This window comes from Otolemur garnettii, unplaced genomic scaffold (genome assembly GCF_000181295.1).
Source record: "Otolemur garnettii isolate 467f Iridium unplaced genomic scaffold, OtoGar3 scaffold00011, whole genome shotgun sequence".
Classification (NCBI taxonomy): Eukaryota; Metazoa; Chordata; class Mammalia; order Primates; family Galagidae; genus Otolemur; species Otolemur garnettii.
The window spans coordinates 30319728-30340100 of NW_003852406.1; the positions used below are offsets into that span (position 1 = coordinate 30319728).

General features: G+C 50.5%; 1 protein-coding gene across 2 annotated transcripts in view; it reads left to right on the plus strand.

Moving 5' to 3' along the window:
* Positions 1 to 20373, plus strand: part of ACSBG1 (acyl-CoA synthetase bubblegum family member 1) — a 55829-nt gene that overhangs the window by 21135 nt on the left and 14321 nt on the right. Inside the window, exons 3-5 of one of the 2 annotated variants that reach the window (XM_012801925.2) lie at positions 14323 to 14543; positions 14933 to 15021; positions 15325 to 15445. In XM_012801925.2, coding sequence (XP_012657379.1) covers positions 14323 to 14543; positions 14933 to 15021; positions 15325 to 15445 — 431 coding nt within the window. The remainder of the gene's footprint in view (positions 1 to 14322; positions 14544 to 14932; positions 15022 to 15324; positions 15446 to 20373) is intronic. The other variant, XM_012801924.2, reaches the window with a different exon arrangement.

Here is a 20373-nt window from a genome sequence, read left to right on the forward strand (position 1 = left end):
GGTCCGTGTATTAGGTAGCATGGTCCGTGTATTAGGTAGCAGGGTCCGTGTATTAGGTAGCATGGTCCGTGTATTAGGTAGCAGGGTCCGTGTATTAGGTAGCATGGTCCGTGTATTAGGTAGCATGGTCCGTGTGTTAAGTAGCATGGTTGTAGCCCCTTCCATCTGGGGCTACCTGTTTCCCTTCCCTTGGAGTTTCCTGGGACCCAGAAGGGAGCCAGAGGACAGGGTGCAGAGCCCAGACTATGTTGCCACATGGTAACGAGCAAGGAGGCAGAAGGCAGGCCAGAGGACACTATGCCCATTTTTAATGGGGAAACTCAGGCCTAAAGAAATGTAATGAGGGGAGACACGACACCAGGGCTCTGGGCATGTCATTCCCCAGGCCACTGGCCTCCCTGGGGATCAAATGCCAATCCTCTTCCCCAGCCAGGCTTGCAGCTGCCTTCAGACATCAGCATCGAGGAACTTGAGTTCAGTTAAGCCCAGAAGTGAGGAAGTCCTGGATACTCCTGTACTCAAGGAGTAGGAAAGGAGCCCATCTAGGGGAAGCTCTCTGTCCCCTGGAAACCCAGAAAAGCATCTGGCATCCCCTGGGAGGAATGAACAATCCGCAGCCTGTCATCTGGCAGCCCTGTGGCAGCAGGGTTCACAGAATGGGCAGGTTTTAAACAAGCATGGGAAAGACTCCCAGAGAGGGTCCCATCAGAGGGGGCTAGAGTAGGGCCATCTGAGCAGCCAGGGATATAGGGAAGGGCAGTGGATTTAATTGAGGGGTGGGGATTGGGCAAGATGGCAAGGCCAGCACAGTCTATTTTGGGGGGCTTTGGGAAGCTGCTAGTGACAGCAGGCTGGGTGTCCACAAGACCCCTCCATCCTGTGTGTGGAGCTGTTGAGGATACTAGGATGGGCAAGTCTCCTTTCCTGCCCTTAGAGAAACCTCGGTCTGAGGCCAGATGAACCCTTGGCAGAGGGCATGGGGAGGCTGAGGAGGAAGGCCTGCTGTCTGGGACCAGGGATCAGAGTGAGTGGGTGCAGGGACTTCCAACTGCCTTTAGAACCGTAGCTCCCCCCTGGGCCTGCATCTGAGCTGAGTGAGCTGCCCTTGGGACCTCAGCCCCTAGGTGATGAGGAGGAAGGGACAGTCTGGAGGCAAGGGGCTTTTGGCACAAGGGCTATCAGCAGGCACCACAGCAGAGGTCCCTGAAGTCCCACCTGGGCAGTATGGAGCAGGCTTCACTGGCTCCCACAGGCCCGGCTGGCAGGCTGTGCTCTGCCCAGCCCTGCCTCATGCAGCCCCTCTGCCCCTGGAGGGGGCTGCAGTGAGACCCAGATTCAACAGAGTGAGGGTCCTCTGCATGCTGGGCCTTGTGCAGAGGGTCTGGAATCCTTCATCTTCTTGACTCCACAGAAGCTCTAGGGGCCCTGGGCTCCAGACTCAGTGTGAGGGAGGGGACTGGGGCCGTCACAGGTCGGGAGGGGTCTGGAAGCTGCCCCTTCCCTAGACTAAGAATGGGCAACTCTCCATGAGGAGGACTCCTGGGGAGGGGGCTGGGGGACTGAGGGACAGACACGAGGGAGACTTGCTGAACGTCCACCACTGTACTGAGTGCCAGGCCCTGTCCTGAGGATCTTCCTTGTACTCCTCCACCTTATCTGATAGCAGCAGGGAAAGCCATGCTTATCATTAGCATTTGATAGAGGAAATAGAGCTCAGAGAGGTTTGGTGATCTTCTTAGTCACACAGCTAGGAAAAGACAGAACTCTTAACCACCTGCCTCTTTGGGACCTAGACAACATGGTGGACAGTCTGGCCCCTCCAGGCCTGGCCACTCTGCCTCCCGCCCTTCTGGCTGTTGAGATGTCAGCTCTCCGAGGGGCTCTGGAGTCTTGCAAGTAGGAATCAGGGCCACCGCAGAGCCCTCAGGGGCTCCCTGCTCTCCTTGAGTTCCCTGAAGCTTGAGGCTCCGAGTGGCCCAGATGGCTGTACTCCCAGGGGGCAACCCCACCAAGTGGCCACAGAACTGCTGGAATCTGATGGCCACACAAAAGCAGCCTTGTCCTGGGCCCAGGAGACACATTTCTTGATAGCCCTTTCTAGACTGAACATGAACCCCAGCCGGAGAAGGGCAGCACTGAAACCACAGACAGGGAGAGAGCAGGTGCCGGATGGCACAGCTGGAGGTGCTGCCAGGGCTGGTCCCTCCTTCCCCCACCCCACTTTCTCCAGGAACCCCCCACACCTGCTGGGAGGCTTTTCACCAAAGACTGGGAAGCTGGATGCTCAGCCCAGTTTGGTCTCCAGCAAAGGATTTGCTTGCTCCCACTCTTATCAAATGTTCCAAGGACGTGGTGTTTTAGGCTGGAGCTGTGAGCTAAGGAGCCAAAAAGAGGCTGCATACTACCCTTGACCTTAGGGCACTCATGGCCTGAGGCTGGGGAGCAGGAAAGAGCCCAAAGAACAGTGGGAGGCAGGGAACATGCTGTCACTGCAGCTCTGGCAGGGCTAGGGTAAAGTAGAAAAACCTCCCAAGAGTGAGAAAAAATGAGTACGATGAGTTCTTATCTACAAAATGGGAACAGGTGGTGATCTCGGCCCTGCCAGCCAAAACAAGGCTGCCTCCAGGGTCCCTGGAGAAATCTTTTCCACCCAGGTAAAGGCACTCACCCACCCCTGCCTGGACATTCATTGTTCAGATTCTGCTTGGGGATCTCTGCCCACTGTCCACTTTTGGGGTCCTGCTATAGGAGGAAAGTCAGCCCTGGGACTCTGGGGTAGGGCACCCATGACTTTCCCAGACCTGACTTCTCTACAGCAGGAGGAATCCAGGTCCAATCTCTTGAGCATCTCAGCTCCCTCACCTCAATGGTTCAGGCCTGGACAGGAAAAATCCTTGAGGCAGGACCAAAAATCTAAAACAGGGACCATGGAGGGCGTTATAGAGACAGTCTTGTCCATCCCATTGTAAATCAGATGGGGAAACTGAGGCCCAGAGGGGTCTTCCCAGGATCAATCAGCTGTAGTGGTCAGAGCTCAGAGCTCCTGAATATCCAGCGGGAAGGCTAGAGAGTGGCTGGCAGTGCAAGCGCCCTCTCCCCTCAGGCTCTTTTCCCTCAGGGACAATTTTTGGGTGAAGGAGAGTGAGTCCCCTGACTCTGCCACATGGTGGGCTGCCCAGAACCAAGCAAGAAGGAGGGATGTGAGTGGCCTGGGTATGTTTGGCACCTCTCAGCTGGCCTCTCTGTGGATAGTCCCCTATGGGTAGGGGACACTTAAGAAAAAGGTTGAGTCCCAGTCCTTAGAGAAGACCCCATGCCCATTTCAAGGTTCAGCAGAGGCCCAGCCCTCAGGGCAGCCCAGGTCACCAGCCTGCCTGCTCTGCAGTTACATGCTGCACCTCGTTGCCAAGGTGCTAATAGAAGGTTCCGTCCTAGGCCTTGTTTTTGTCTCTCATCCTGTCCTGAGGCAAGTGTGGCCTCTCCCTCTTCTGTGCCTGGCTCAGGCTTGGCCCTCAGCACTGGTCCTGTGTGGAACAGGGGACCTTCGCAGAACCACTCCCTGATTGAACTTTGGAGGAGGGGCTGCAGGTTGAGTGCCCTGAGGGAGTGTCTTGGGCAGAGTCCCGGGCCTGAGGACCACCTTTTCCTCAGGGCCAGCGCAGCTCTCCATCTGCAACAATGGCTTCTTTCCCAGACTGCAGAAAACACCCCCATCTTCCCACCCTCTGCCCTCATGGTTTCCTCCTTTCCAGCTAATTGAGTGACTTCCTCTGCTATTCAGATGTCTTTATTCCAGACCCTTGAGGACACAGCCCCTGCCTGCTCGGCCACCCCTGGCATAATGGGCGGATTGATAAGACCAGGCCAGGGTCAGGCCAAGAGGAGTGGCAACAGAGAGGCGGGCAGAGGGACTGGGAAGCAGCAGAAAGAGCAAGCCGGGCCCTGGGAAAGCCCACCCCAGACCCCCATGCTCAGCTGACTTGGCTCCGGGCAGCTGTGTGCTGGGGCTGCCACTGGCTGGACTCCACACACAGTAGATCCAGCCTGGTTGCCTTTCAGAGCCAGCTCAGGCCAGGATCTGGGTGCCCTGATGGGGATGGGAACCACAACTGGGTCCTGGCTGTGTTCTTGGCTATTATTGCAGCCATGATCTCAGTTTAGACATGGGACAGAGTGGACGGCTGTGCCTCTGTTGAACCTTGAAATAGGGCATGAGGACTACTCTTAGGACTGGGACTTAACTTTATTTCTTCAGTGTCCCTTACCCACAGGGGACTAGGGGACTATCCACAGACAGGCCAGCTGAGAGGTGCCAAGCAAACCTGGGCCACTCACATCCCTCCCTTCTGCTTGGTTCTGGGCAGCCCACCATGTGGCAGTGAGAGGACCCTGGTACCACTCTCCTTCACCCCAAACCAACCCTGAGGGAAAAGACCCTGAAGCTTGCATGCCATTCACTGAGCAACCACCCAGCTCCCCAATTAGTAGACATAAAGTAGCTGATAGGACCAACTGAGGTCTTGTTGGTCTCCAGTCCCTGCCCCTACTGAGACTCAGTTTCCCTGTCTGCAAACGCACCCTCTCCCTCTGATATACTATGTGTAGGAACTCCCTGCCCTGCTCCCCAGGGATGACCCATCAGGCTGAGGTCTGCCTGTAGAGGCATCATATGCTTAATTTAATTTATTCTTCTGGTATGTGCCATGCTCGCACCAGAAACTCACAGGCTTCTAACTCAGATGCTCAGCTTTCCTGGTTAGAAAGGATAGAGATGTCTTGAGTACCCACCAGTTGCTAAGTCTTTTAATAATATGTTAATATCTTTTCAGTTTTATCTATGCTTTTTTTTTTTTTTGAGACAGAGTCTTGCTCTGTATCCCAGGCCAGAGGGCAGTGACATCATCTCTGTACATTTTTATGTGTACATTGATTGTTCCCTTTTAGGCTTGATGTTATTCTGTGAACACTTCTTCGTGTCATTAAAGACATGTATTTTAGTGGCTGCATAGGAATCCATAATATGGCTCTACAATAATGAACTTGAACAGTCTGCTTTTGGGCATCTGGGTGGTTTCCGGTGACTTTGCTAACAGAAAAGGAGCTCTAAAGATATGTATCTCCACATCTTGCCATACGAGATTGTATACCATGAGTAACTTTGTATGTGTGATTGATGGGTCAAAGGATGCTCGTTTTGTAAGCCCTTAATATATTATGCCATTGCCCAGAGGTGGGTTGCACAAGGTCATATTCCTCATCACACAGCACCTCCCCAGCAGTGGGCAGTGCCGGTTTGTCTGGTTATAGCTTTGCTGCTTCGGCTTCTGACCTTTTAGGAAATACCCAGGGAGGCAGGGAAGTGAGTAGGTAGATTCAGATGGCTTCAGGAAATGAGGGTTACTGTGAGAACTAGCAGGGAAGAAAAGAATCTTAAAAAGTGGTCAGTGGCAATGAGAAGAAATAGACCTACACAGATTCCTATTCCTATGATCCCTAATTCCTGAGTTAAGGACCAGTACCAGACTGTGGCTTATTGAGAACCAAATCACACAACAGGAGGTGATCAGCAGGCCAGCAAACAAAGTCTCATCCGTGTTTACAGCTACTCCCCATCACTCGCACCAGCGCCGGCACTCTGTCTCCTTCAGATCAGTGGCAGCATTAGACTCTCATAGGAGCGGGAACGCTACTGTAAAACACATGCCAGGGGCCCAGGCGTGCTCCTTAAGAGAATCCAACGCCTGATGATCTGAGGTGAGCTGAGCTGGTGATGTTGGTGCTAAAGAGCACCTGTAAATACAGATTATTATTAGCAGAGAGATTTGCCTGCACAGACACCATTTAAATGGCAGACTCATATCACTTAAGTGGCAAGTGACAATTAAATTGCATCTGTGGCAGGCTTTATAGTGGCAAGGGAGTTGTACTTCAATTGTACAGTTGCATCTGGTGGCAGGCTTTAATTCAGAATCTAACACTTATTTTTATATGCACGTGGCCCGCCCATTACTTATTTATCATTTTCATCTACGCCTCTTTCCCACACTGAGCGCAGTTTTGGGAATCCCACAGCTAACCCTACCAAAAATGAGCAAAAAACAAACATCACATGGAGAGCATCTCTGAAAAGGGGGAAAGACCCAGTGCTGAAACAGCAGAAGATTCTAGGATTGCCAACAAAATTAAAACCACATTTAGAAGACAATACCAAGAGTCCTACTTAAATTACAAGTTCATTGCAACAGGTGGTTCACACTCTTCAAGCCCAATGTGTATGATATGTGGCAACTGGCTATCCAGAGAAACTATGAAACCTTCAAAACTGCTTTGTCACATGGAGACCAAGCACCTGCATTAAAACACAAGCCCGTGGAGTTTTTCAAAATACAACACTGTGAACAGGCAGAACAGAAGCAGTTATTGCAGGCTCCCACCTCATCGAATGTGTCTGCACTGAGAGCATCACTGCCATTGGCTAACCACTCTGCTAAAGCTGAGAAGCCCTTTGCCGTTGGTGGACAGTTGATCCCACCTGCTGCTGTGGTCATTTGTCATGAACTTTTAGGAGAGGCTGCAGTTCCAAAGGTGTTACACGTGCCTCTTTCATCTAGTACTATAACTGGATGAACTGATGAAATAGAGGCTATCGAGGCACAATTCTTAGAGAGGATTAATGAGTCACCAGGGCACACAGTCCCGGCCGACAGGTCTACCAATGTTAAGGTAACATGCTTGTTTTTGTCCAATATATTTTTAGGAGGATGTGCAGGAGAATATGGTATGTGCACTTCTGTTGCCAACCAACACCACAGCTGGAGAGCTGTTCAAAGTTCTGAATGATTACATGCCAGGAAGACTGAATCATTTTATGATTCAGAAGACTGAGTCATTTTATGTCAGTAAGTGGACAGCTGAGAAGGTGCCATGACTGGCTGTCTCGTTTCACTACTTGGGTCAAGGAGGTCGCTTCTGAACGTGAGTCTGTGCACTGTGCACATGGAGAAATGCTGGATAGCCAAAAAATGTCACCTGAACTGGAGATTGTTTTGCAGGATGTGATTAAAATTATCAACCACATTGAAGTACATACCCTTAACTCAGACCTGTTGGAGAGGAGATAGGCACAGAGTGCACACATCTCACACACAGAAGTGAGACAGCTTTGTAAAGGGAGCTCACTGGCCGGAGTTTCTGAGTTATGGAGCCACTTCAGAGATCTCTTTTAGAGGAACAGTCACCACTGGCAGCACATTTCAAGGACCTAGAATGTGTTACAAAATGCGCTTGCTTGTGTAGCATAGTTTAACCTGATCCCCAAGCTCAGTCTGTCGCTTCAGGACAAGTGACAGCTGTGTTCAAGTTGGCAGATAACGTCGCTACATTGGAAGACAAAATGATTATGGGGGCAACAATGAACACCAGGATTTTTGACATGTTTCAAATACCAGAAGAGATTTTAAGAGACTACGCCAGGGCCTTTTTCTCCCAGCTGGTTCACAATCACTTATCTCAGCTTTGAAAAGAGTTTGAGCATCACCTTCCCAACCACAAAAGACTCCAGAACTGGGAAGGAATGGCTCTACTCGGAACTCACTCATGAATAGGCCAGGTGAATCGACTTTGTCTGTGCTAGAAGAGGATCAACTGCTTGAGATGGCAAATGACAGTGGCCTTAAAAGTATGTTTGGGACAACATCACATCTCCACAGGTTCTGGATTCACAGCAAGGCGGAACGTCCTGAGATTGCACAAAAGCACTGAAAAGCCTCCTGCATTTCCAGCGTCCTGCCTTTGTGAAGCAGGCTTTTCTGCAGTGACAGCAACCCAAACCAGATCACTTATGGACATAAGCAACACACTTCAGTGTCACTGTCTCCCATCACCCCCAGATGCAACCATCTACTTACAGGAAAACAAGCTCAGGGTGCCCACTGATTCTGCTTTAGTAGAGTTGTATGATTGTTTCATACATATTACAGCATCATAGTAACAGAAGTAAAGTGCACAATAAATATAGTGCACTTGAATCATCCTGAAACTGCACGCTCTCCCACCAGCCCGCAGAAAAATTGTCTTCCATGAAAACAGTCTCTGGTTCCCAAAAGGTTGAGGACCCCCAGCCTACTTGGTAACAACCAGCATCGCTCAGACTCAGCCCCTCTCTGCCCTGCTGTCCCTGTTGTCCCAGCCTGCTTCTCCCCATCTGCTCACTGTGCTGTGACTTCTGCCACCGCCCATCGCAGCATGGCCATCTACACGTCTGCAAATCACCTCCAAACTCAACAGGAGAAGGGCTCTAAATTGTCTTCCACCACCTAGGAGGAGTGCCCTTGCTGGGCAGTGCTCCTGCACAGTAACCTCGAAGGCCTCTGGGCCCTCATGGGCCTCAGGTGTTCAGGGTCACAGGGCCTGTGGGGAGGGACCCCTTCTGCATTTGGCACACCTCGCCAGGCCTTCTAACTCATCCAGAGAGTTCTTCTTCTCTGACAGAGACAGGAGCTGAGAGAGGGCTCAGTGTGAGTGAGGCCCAGAGGAAGGCGTGCATGGGTGTGGAAAGAGCAGGGAGGACTGGGAAACGGTCCGTCTTCTTTCTGCTCTCAAGTCCAGGAGTGGGCTCAGTAGCTGGCCTCACAGGCTGAGAGGACCCTGAGCAGGGCAGAGCTCTCAGGGGTGCAGGGTGGGGTGCACCCTGACGCGTCCTACTTGGGAAGCACCTGCCCTGTGGGCTCATCTCACACTGCACTTGGGCAGCAACCTGTCCTGCCTCATCAACAGGCATCGTGGGGACCAGGGTGAGGGTGAGGAGAGAGGGAGGCCTGGGTTACCTAGATCCACACTCTGTCCAGCCCCCTAGGGATTGAGTCCGGACAAGGGCCAACTTGTTAGCCAAGTCAGGCTGCTGCTTCAGGAGCTTCCAGCCTGGTAAGAGAGGCAGCCCTGACCATGCCACAACCCTCAGGCTTGGGCACAGAAGTCTTCAGTGACAAAATGGCACATGGGCCTGGTAGTCCAGCCAAATGTGGTATGTGGTAAGACAGGGCACTCCAGCAGGTCCCAGCATGAGCAGAGATGCAGTGGCAGGTGACCAAGGGACACTGGGCACAGCTCTGGCTGGCTGCAAGGAAGGGTGTGTGTTAAGGCTGGGAAAGGTACGTGAGCCCCTTTGGGGAGGGCCGTCCTTAAAAACCATGGCGTAGATGTCACCCTGTGGTTAGGGAGAGCCCTCGGAGACAGATCAAATCTGGGGTTAGAAAACAAACTCTGGGAGCCCAGGGAACGTGAGAAAAGACCAGTAACTAGAGATCAGGGCCCTCAAGGTCACCCATGCTGAGCCCACACACAGGACTTGGGAGGGAGGCTTGCTGGTCCTTTCCCAGAGGGAATATGGTACTGGGTCTGTTGTGAAGCCCACTACGAGAGGCCACATGCCCAGTGGGGACAGCGTGGACTGGGCGTCACACCATCTGGGTTTGCATCCTTGCTCTGCTGCTCCGCTCTGCCAGCACTCACTCAGCCTCCCCGAGTCCTGGGGCATTGGGTAGGAGGTGATGCTGGCACACGGGAGTTCAGCAGGCAGGAATGATCGGAGCCTCAGGCTGGGTAGGGTGGTCCATTTCCCACCAGGGTCTGTTCTGGTTCACGGAGGTGCTCAGACAGGCCCTGCTGGCTCAGCTGAACCTTTGGGGAGAAAGAGATGGACATCTGCTAGCCAGTGAGCCTTGCTGCCCTTCCCAAGTGGCATAGGGTCCTCCAGGGCCATGTCTCCTGTCCCCATCATGAAGCAGCTGGGCTAGGAGCAGACTGACCTTGCAGACCCACTGACTGTCCTTTTCTTCCTGTTCTTTTTTTCCTCCATCCAAAAAGGATGTGAGATGACCTAACAGATGCATAGGCACCATGAGAGAAAAAAATCAGGAAAAAAGCAAAACCACATAGCTAACGGGAAAGGAGAAATTAATTGAGGAACTCTGTCCAGAAAGTCTATCAAGATTCTAAATATTTTTTTTCTTCTGATTCAGTAAACTTATTTCTTTCTACAAATCTATCCCTTAGAAGGCCTAGAATGAGGGCTGAAAGCTGGAACTCACAGAGTGTCCTTCAGTAGGGGAGTGGTCCAGTAAACTGTGATATGACCAGACAAAGGAGCACTGTGAGTCTCACAACACCCACACCTCGTGACAGGGACTTCTTAATGCTGCAAAAGTAAAAGACGCACAACTTGGTTAATGGCTGTGTTTGATTTGGTCCACATAACATTTTTTTAAACATAAACATGCAGATTTCTGGGAAATCCTGGTCTCCACTTCTGCTGGGCACCAGTCCTATCAGAGGGGGTGAAGAAGCACTCTCTGCCCCTATAGCCCCAGCACTCCCTGCTGCCACCCTGATTTGGAGCCCAAAGCCCATACAGTTAGCTTTTCTTTTTATTTTAATTATTATTTATTTATTTATTTTAGACAGAGCCTCAAGCTGTTGCCCTCGGTAGAGTGCCATGGCATCATAGCTCACAGCAACCTCTAACTCCTGAGCTTAAGCGATTCTCTTGCATTAGCCTCCCAAGTAGCTGGGACTACAGGCACCTTCCACAATGCCCAGCTATTTTTTGGTTGTACTTGTCATTGTTGTTTGGCAGACCCAGGCTGGATTCAAACCCGTCAGCTCTGGTTTATGTGGCTGGCACCTTAGCCGCTTGAGCTACAGGCACTGAGCCTTAATTAATTTTTTAATTGACAACCTAAAATTGTATATATCTCTTGTGTACAATATAGTGTTTTGAAACTCGCAGAGGCTGTGGAATGGCTAAATGGGGTGAATTAACACATGCACCACTTCATGTAATATTTTTTTGTGCTGAGAAAAAAAATCTACTCTTAGCAATTTTCTAGAATACAATATATTTGTCTGGGCTCAGTGGCTCATGCCTGTAATCCTAGCACTCTGGGAGGCTGAAGCAGGAGGATGGCTCTAACCCAGGAGCCCAGGAGTTTGGGGTCACTGTGAGCTGTGACCCTATGGCACACAGGGCAACAGAAACTGTGTCTCTAAAAAAGAGAAAGAAAAAAAAAAAAAGAATACAATACGTTGTCATTAACTATAATCACCATGTTGCAAAATAGATCTGTGGAACTTTGTAGCTTTAATAGTAGTTATAATAGAGAAACATTGCACTGTTCCATGCGCCCATCAGAAGCGGAGGACAAAGAGCAACGCTGAGCACCATTGTGTCTCAAGGAAATGCGAGCAAGGCTATTTCTCTGTGGAAAAGAAGACTATATCTCTGGGTTTTACTTGCAAATCCTGGCATACTTTATTCATTTATTATTTATTATGATACTAATATATTACCCACTTGGTCCCGTGGGCATTTGGGGTTTGCTCCCCTTGATTAATACACTAATAATATGAATTTCCCTCCTTTTTTTTTTCTTTATTTTTTGGCCGGGGCTGTGTTTGACCTGCCACCTCCAGCATATGGGGCCGGCGCTCTACTCCTTTGAGCCACAGGTGCCGCCCCCTTTCCTCCCTTTTTAAAATAAAAAGCAACAGCAGCAACAATAAAACAAAACCTAACTCCTGTGTGTATATTCATATAGGGAGGGCCTGTTTACCTTTACAGCACAGACTTCTAAATTTTTCCATATTTCTTAGAACAAATATGCATGTTTTTGTTGTTCAAAAAGAGATTATAAATGTTTGAGTTAAAACTTTTGGCTTGACAGAAGCTGTAGCAACAAGATCACACAAGACTTACCTCTGCTCTTCTTGGCAACCTGGGTAAGCGTGAGCTTCCAGAAGTGTTCACAGGAGACAGCCACCTTTCTGTCCAGGCCCTGGGGGAAATCTGTGCGGAGGAAGGAAGAAAACAGCCCCTGAGCAGCGGTTGCACACCCAGCCCCAGGCATGCCGTACAGGCCACCACACAGGGTTCCCACACCACTTTGGGAGGTCAACTTTCTTCCTCCCATTCTTTTAAAATCAGTTTTATTGGAGCATAATTTGTTATATGCCATGAAACTTACCCATTGTAAGTGCACAATTCAATAATTTTTGGCACATTTAAGGAGTTGCACAAATACCATCACAATCTACTTTTAGAATGTTCCTGTCACCTCCAAAAGATCCCTTGTGCATATTTTGTGGGCACTCTCCACTCCCACCTCCCGCTTCTCTGCCCTCTTCTCTGCCCTCTCTGGATACTTCATGTGAAGGGGAATCCCACAGGGTGTGGTGTTTGGCATCCGTCTCCCTTCTCTGATCACGTTTTGAGTTTCATCTCTGTCGCAGGCTGTTTCCGTGCTCTCTTCCCTTTAGGAGAGGAATGATGTCCATCGCGGGGGTGGACATCGTGTAGTTTTCAGTCACCAGTTCACCGTGATGCTTCCGCTTTTAACCATTATAAATAATGCAAGTCTGTGCGGGGAAGTGTGTTCGTTCCGCTTGAGGAGATGGCTCAGAGTGGCATTGCCGGGTTGTGTGGTAATGGTTCACACTTAACACTTTAAAAAACTGATAACTGTTTTCCAGCGTGGCTACACCTTCTCACATACCACATTACCTTCTCACCACCAGCTCCACTGTCCCCCCATCCCCTCCGACCCCTCACACTTGCTGATGATTGGAATGCAGCTGAGAGGAGAGTGGCATGTCAGATCACCCAGTAGGCAGGGACATAACTGAGGTTTTGAACCCAGGTGTGCCTGACGTCCTGTTCCAGGCATGAACTCTAGCAAAATGCAGAGGTTGGGAGCTCTGAAGAGGTGCATCTATCCCAGGATATGAGGCAGGGCTTGGAGAAGCCTGAAGGGTGAGTGGAGGGGGTCAGGCCTCCACCCAGCAGCACAGGGCTCCAGCATGGCCGGTGGTGGGGGTGTCCGTCCTGGCAAGGGTGCATGGATGCCGGCCTGCGTGGTCTTGGATTCCACCAGTACATAAGATCTTCTCTGGCACCCTCTCCTGCTCCAGCCTGCATTTCTCGCAGGCTTCTATGTCCCCCGCCTCATATCTCTCCTTCTCCCTTCTCCTGTTTGGACCTGGTTATATGTTCTCATCCTCCACCCCCAGCCCTCCACAGGGGAGGAATGGGCTCTCCTTTCCAGCCCCAGCACCTTTCCCTCTTTCTGTCAATCTCAGAGTCTGAATGGAACCAAGAATGCCAAAGGGGAGGAAGGAATAAGGTCATCTAGTCCATCTGCCCTGTTCAGAGAGGGACCAGTGACAGGACAGCAGAAGAGGTGGATCTGGCCAGCAGGTGGCAGTGCAGCCACACTTGTCCTGGCCAGCTCCACTGCCTGCCAAATCCCCAAGGTCATCTTAGAACGACCACTCTTGCTCGAGGGGAAGGAAGCCCCAGGGTGCCCAAAGAGTCCTTCCAAGCTTCCTTTGCAAACAATTTGGAGAACTTGGGAAAGGGAGAAAGAAGAAAAGTATTCACTTATTGAGCACCAACTATATGCCAAGGGTTTTTCATATACAGTATTTCTTTTGGTCCTCATACCCACCCTGAGAACTGAATCCTCATCTTTTCCTGAGGAAGCAGACCCCAAGTCTCACATACTAGGTGGTAGGTCTCTGTCCCTATCTGCTACACACAGAGAAAGCCTTAAAGGTTGGTGGTACTCTGGGCAGTGTCTCAAGCATGAGCTGGGCGTCAGATCCACTTGAGTTCTATCCTTCCCCGATGTGTGACTTTGGGATAATGACCAAACTTCTCTGAGCTGCAGCCACCCCATCTGTGAAATGGGGCTGTCCACACCCAAACCGTGAACACTAAGCAAGACACCCCGTGTGAAGGAGAATCAACAGACTGTGGCTGATGTTGTTTCTCGGGATGGAGACTATTCAGCTGGCGATCAGAGTCTGCTGGGCTTTGGTCTCCTCCAAATCTTTGGGAGGGTTACTACCTTTGATGCCTTGACCTTCTGTTTAGTTGGGTCCATCCCAGTCCATTCATAGGAGGCAGGGAGGCCAAAACCCTGAAGGCAGTTAGAGATCCTGACCAAGCTCCACTGCCCAACCTTGGGAGGCAGATTCCAGCTGGGATGAAGCAAGACCAGGTCTATACCTTCCACATCTCCTCCATCTCTTTCCTCTCCTCTTCCTTACTGGATCTCAAAGCTTTGCTGATCCTTCAAGGCTGAGGCGGACCTCCTCCTTCAGGCAGGCTCCCAGACCATCCCAGTTTTTGGCTTGCCTGCCATCCCCATGGTCCAGGGTCCAAGGCATGATCAGCATCTGCAGGGCTGAGAGTTCTTCCCAGGGCAGGACTGGGATCCCCTAGGGCAGCCCCAGGCTGGCATGATCTCAGCTGTGGTTCCCCCACAGAGGAGGCACTATGGACGACTCAGGCCGATGGGCGGGTACGCCTGCGCACAGACCCCAGCTGCCCACAGCTTCCCTACACTGTGCATCGGATGTTCTATGACACCCTGGACAAGTATGGGGACCTCAGCGCTCTGGGCTTCAAACGCCAGGACAAGTGGGAGCATATCTCTTACTCCCAGTACTACCTGCTTGCCCGCAGAGCCGCCAAGAGCTTCCTGAAGGTGAGGGGCCCTCCTGGCATTAGCCTTTCCCTCCCCGGCTTAGGGCCCTTACAGGTCTCCTCCCTACTGGCAGGCTCTATAAATACCACCCCCATTCATGGAGCTCACGTTACATGCCAGCAAGCCCTTACCCCGCGCCCTGCACCTGACACAAGCTTTTCATTTGCTGTCACACTCAGGTGTACTGGGACATCTGGTGTGCTGGGCTGAGGGGCTGGGCTTCCTGGGAGGGCCTGGAGGGGCACCAAGGGCTACTGAGTGAGTGACCCACAGGGGATTCTCTGGGTGGGCCCTGGGAGGGAGTGCCCTGCAGATTAGCAGGGATACATGGGGCATGAGAGACCCCTTTCCTGCGCGGCTGACCTGACCTGTCTACCTTTGCCCTGGAGCTTGGCCTGGAGCGGGCCCACAGCGTGGCCATCCTTGGCTTCAACTCCCCAGAGTGGTTCTTCTCTGCGGTGGGAACCGTGTTTGCAGGGTGAGTGGCTGGGTGGGGGTCAGGGTGGGGCCCGCAGACAGTTGATGGAAGACAGAGTAGGAGAGGGTTGTGACCTCTTTCTGGAGGTCCCTACCCACTCCCCAGCATCCCGCCACTTCCCTGGGGCCTTCTCACAGACCTGCCTTTGCCCCACTTCTGTCCAGTGACAGTGCCTAGGAGGCAGGGAGCCCTGCCTGTTGAGGCCATGAGAGCTCCGAGGCAGGGTCTGCGGGGGTGGGTCTGGGGGCCAGGGCTGGCCCCTCTGCACCTGTCTTGATGTGAATCCTCTGGGGTTTCCTGCAGTGGCATCGTCACCGGCATCTACACAACCAGCTCCCCTGAGGCCTGCCAGTACATTGCTCATGACTGCCGCGCCAACGTCATCGTGGTGGACACGCAGAAGCAGCTGGAAAAGATCTTGAAGGTTTGGGCAAAGGGGAAGCAGGCGTGGGATCAGAGATGGCACATCCTCAAAGACCTCCACCTAGCTTGCAGAGGGGCCTCTCCACCTCCCATGCAGCCTCTTGTCCTTGGCAGCAGCGACCCCTCACACACACACACACACACACACACACACACACACGCATGCACACATGCACACAGGCAGTGGTGCTAACCTGTTTGAAAGAGCAGGGGGACTCAGCCTCCTCTCCTGGACCTGAGGGTGGGACAAGTGGTCTCCAACCTTCAAGGACTGTGGGACCTTGATCCCCAGAGGGGCCAGAGCAGGTGCCTTCTCTGATCTGTAGTGGAGATCAGACTCCTTTAGACTGAAAAATAAAAGCAAGTCACACCAGAACCCCCAGGCAGACCCTGGTTGCAGCCTGGACCCCTGAGGCAGAATCTCTGAAGGAGGGCCAAATCAGAGTAAGTTTTACGACATCTCCCTTGGATGAGTCTGTGAGCACATAGCCAAGGAAAAGAATCCCTGGGAAGACCTCAGAACCACTCAGGCTAGAAGCACAAAGGTGCCATGTCAGGGTCTAACCTGGGAGGGGGTGAGGAGAAGGGTGGTTCACACAGGCTCTGAGGCTGGACTTTCAGGGCTCGGATTCTGCATAGCCTGGGGCTGGGGGAATGTTGGCAACCTAACTTTCACAGTAGTCATCTCAAGGGACTGTGATGAGGGTAATTCTTGGCAGGGTGCCTGGCCCTTGGTGGGCACTTGCATGAGTTTGCCAAGGCTGCTGTAATAGATCCCCACCAGCCGTGTGGTTCCTGGTGGTGGGTGGCAGTCTGGATGTCCCTTGGCCTGCAGACGCATCACCCAGACCTCTGCCTTCATCTTCACTCGGTGTCCCCCATATGTCTCCACCTTGTCTTCTCTGCCACATCTCCGTAACCAAGTGTCTCCTTTTTATGAGGACACTGAACATAATGGATCAGGGCCCACACTGATGAGTTCGTTTTAACTTTGTTACCTCTGTGAAGACTGTGTCCAAATAAGGTCACATTCCGAGGTACTGGGCTTGGGACTTTGGGTGGCACAATTTGTCCCATAGCAGTGCCACATAAATGCTTTTAAACTTTTAGGTTGTTAAAAGTCTTGAATTGCAAGAGAAGAAAGAAAGGGGTTCTTTGTAAAACCTAGGGAACTTGGGGAGCTTGAGGGACTGGTAAAGGCATCTCCCCAGCACCTGCCCTCTCCATGTGACACGAGGAAACAGACCCAGGGTGGACAGGGAGGGTCCAAGGAGGCAGCACCACAGCTTAGCTGCAGTAAGAGTTGCAGATGCTGTTCACAGGGTCCCAACCCTACCTCACTTCCTACATCTCTCAGCAGCCTGAGGCCAAGGGCCAGAGAGGGGACAGGCGGCTCACTCGAACCCCGTCCCTTGCAGGGCCAGTAGACAGACTCCAGCTCACACTCTGAACTACAGGTCCTTATGGGGAGCCTGGGGACATTTGTGAGCATGGGTAACATCTCTCCATGGTACATCACACACAGAGAACATAGGAGTGCAGGGTCTGCTCTGAATACCCCCCACAACCACTAATCCAGAGCATGCCCCTCCTCCATGGGGAGGGGCTCAGTGTGCCCTGGCAGGACAGGAAGGAAATGGACAGTGGGGCCTAGCTCCTTATAGCCCTTGGAGCCCAGAACCACTGTGGGAGAGGGGTGGAGGGACGCCCCAGCCCCCAATCCTTCCCCTCACATAAGGCCTGAGCTTAGTTTCATGCTCAGCTGTCACATCTTGAAATTCTCAAAAAGACATGGGCAAGGGACCCCATATCTGCATTTTGCACTCGGCCCGTTCCAGCCTCGGGTTCCAGGCCTTTTGGAGGGTTTGCTCTAGTCCATGTGACACCCTCTTTTATGCCATTTCTGGGTTATTTTGAAAGCCCTCTCTTTCACGGCATTTTGGGCTGATGCTGTCTTCCTATGAGAGTATCAGATGGGCTCATTCTACCGAGGGGCAGTCTTGCCTCCTCATGGGGCCCTTTTCTCTCTTGGGTCCTCTTGAATCCCGTGTTTTCAGAATCTGTCATTATGAATGTCTCCATTCTGACTTGGACACATGCTCCAGACTGGGAAAGGACAGGAGGGTGCAGATCTCACAGTTTCCAGTGAACTGCTCAGAGAGGCCTAGGAGAGCCTGAGCCAACCTCGGTGCCTCCTCCCTACTCCACCCCTCAGCCCCCAGTAGCGATGTCCCCTCGCTGGCCTGCCCAGGCCCCCAGCGCTTGGTGTGGCCCTGATTTCTTCAAGTTTGGAGACTTTGTAGATCCCAGTGGCCTCAGAGGCAAATGGATCCTTGGGTCCCCTCTGTAAGCCCCAGCCAAAGCCCAGGGCCTTGATAGGTTAAGATTTTCATGACAGACAAGCTGATAGGGGCCTGAGTTGCCCAGTTCCCGGTGGTGAGCTCTTCTCCTCAGCCTCTCTCAAGGGAGTAAGGTGTTCCCCAGTATTCTTGCTCATATCAGAATCTGGGACGGGGAATACTGGGGAACCTATAAGGCCTCCCAGTAAACTTTGCCAGGCCCTTCAGAGAGGTACCTGCATAGGCTGTTGATCTAATCCAAATTTCACTCCATCCTCATTTTCCAAATTTCACTCCATCCTCATTTTGCAGCTAAAGAAACTGAGGCCCAGAGTTAGGAAATGACCTCCCTAAGTCATTATTTTAAATAAAATTTGTACTAGTAAGTTTTTAAAACAAAAATGAAGAGAATCCTCCTATGCTCCTTGTCTATCCTCAGATTCAGTAACTGTATCAGTGTGTTTTCATCACACTTGCTTCTTCCATTTTTCGGTCTGCTGAAGTACTTGAAGACAAATCTCTGAAATAATGTTCTTTTATGCTCTGAATAGTTCAATGTCCATCTCTTAAAAACTGTGAAATCTTCCTCAAAGAATCTCTGTAACTTGATCACATCTAGCACAAGTAAAAGAATTCTTTCATATCATCTGGTATACACGCAATGTCATTTCCCAATTTTTTATTTTTATTTTTTTTTAAAAAGAACAAAGAGAAAGTTTAGAGCACTTTCAAAGAGAGTTGGAAATGGGTCCCTTTCGTGAAGGAGAAAAGGTGAGAGAGACCTCATTTTTCCAATATTTTAATTGTGGGAAAATATATATAACATAAAATTTACCTTTTAACTATTTATTTATTTAGTATTTATTTTTTGGAGACATAGTCTCACTGTGTTGCTCAGGCTAGAGTGCCATGGTGTTATAGCTCACAGCAATTTCAAACTCCTGAGCTCAAGACATCTTCCTGCCTCAGCCTCCCAATTAGCTGGGACTGCAGGTGTCTGCCACAACACCCAGCTAGTGTTTCTAAAATCAGGCTGGTCTCAAACTCCTGAGCTCAAGCAATCCACCTGCCTCAGCCTCCTAGAGGGCTAGGATTACAGGTATGAGCCAGCGCGCCCAGCACTTAACCGTTTTTAAGGGCACAGGGCGGTTAACAGCCCTCACACTGTTGTCAACCATCACCATGATCTATCTCCACAACTCTTCTGATCTCACAAAGCTGAAACTCCCTCTGTGCTCCTTAAACCTGAACTCCTCATTCTCTCCTGGCAAACACCATGCTACTTTCTAAAAAAATATTCAGGGTGTGGGCCGGCCACCCAGTGTCTAACAAGCCCTCTGGTGATTCTGACACACATTCTGGTGTGAGAGCCTCCCCCACAGACTCTGCAGAAACTAGGTCAGCGGTCTTGAACCAGTTCTCACGTTGGGGATTTGTCTGCTTCTTGTTGTCGTTGAGTTTGTTCCTCTAACCTCTGTATTTCCTGTTAGATCTAAAGGTCTGATAGATTTCAGAATAAACCCTTTTGGAGAAGGACACTTCCTAAGTGGGCCTGTGTGCTTCACAGCATAGGGCTGGCAAAGGCTCCTGATGGCAGGTGGTAACACTCTCTGTGGTGACAGGAGTCAACAGGGGACTCAGACGGTGCTCACTTCATCCTCCACTGCCACCTTCCCTGTCAGGCTCTTTCCTCATGGTTTCAATATTTATTGATGATCTTTGTCTGAATTAGCTATTTTATGATGGATGGAAAAATGTTGGTTTTCTAATTCAGTGGCTAGAATTCTTCTCCAAAGGGAAAACTTTCCCTTATTATCTTGGGCTCTTTGGTACCTGTTTGTAGGGAGCACATATGATAGAATAATGGTCAATAGGGGTGAATATTCCATGTATATATTTTTAAAATGTGTATTCTGCAGTTGTTGGGCAAAATGTTTTATAAATGTTAATTATGTCAAGTTCGTTGGTAGTTTTATAGTGTTGTTTAAATCTTCCATATCTCTACTGATTTTCAGTCTACTCATTCTATCAAATACTGAGAAAAAAGAGTATTAAAATCTCCAATTATTATTGGAGATAAGTGATTGCACTTATCAATTTTTTTCTTGTAGTTCTATCCATTTTTGCTTCATATATTTTAAAGCATTGTTATTAGGCATTTACATGTTTAAATTATTATGTTCTCTTGATAAGTTAATCCTTATGAAGTATCCCTCTTTAGTCCTGGTCAGAGTTATTGTTCCAAGTAAGAGTTATTGTTCCATTGCCTCAAATTATTATAGCCATTCCAGACTTCTTACAATTAATATTTGCTTGTATATATTTTGTATTCTTTTACTTTTCTTTTTTTTTTTTTTTTGAAACAGAGTCTTACTTTGTTAACCTTAGTAGAGTGCTATAGCGTCACAGCTCACAACAACCTCCAGCTCTTGGGCTTAGGTGATTCTCTTGCCTCAGCCTCCCAAGTATTTGGGACTACAGGCACCCACCACAACGCCCGGCTACTTTTTGGTTGCAGTTTGGCTGGGGCAGGGTTTGAACCCGCCACCCTCAGTATATGGGGCCGGTGCCCTACCCACTGAGCCACAGG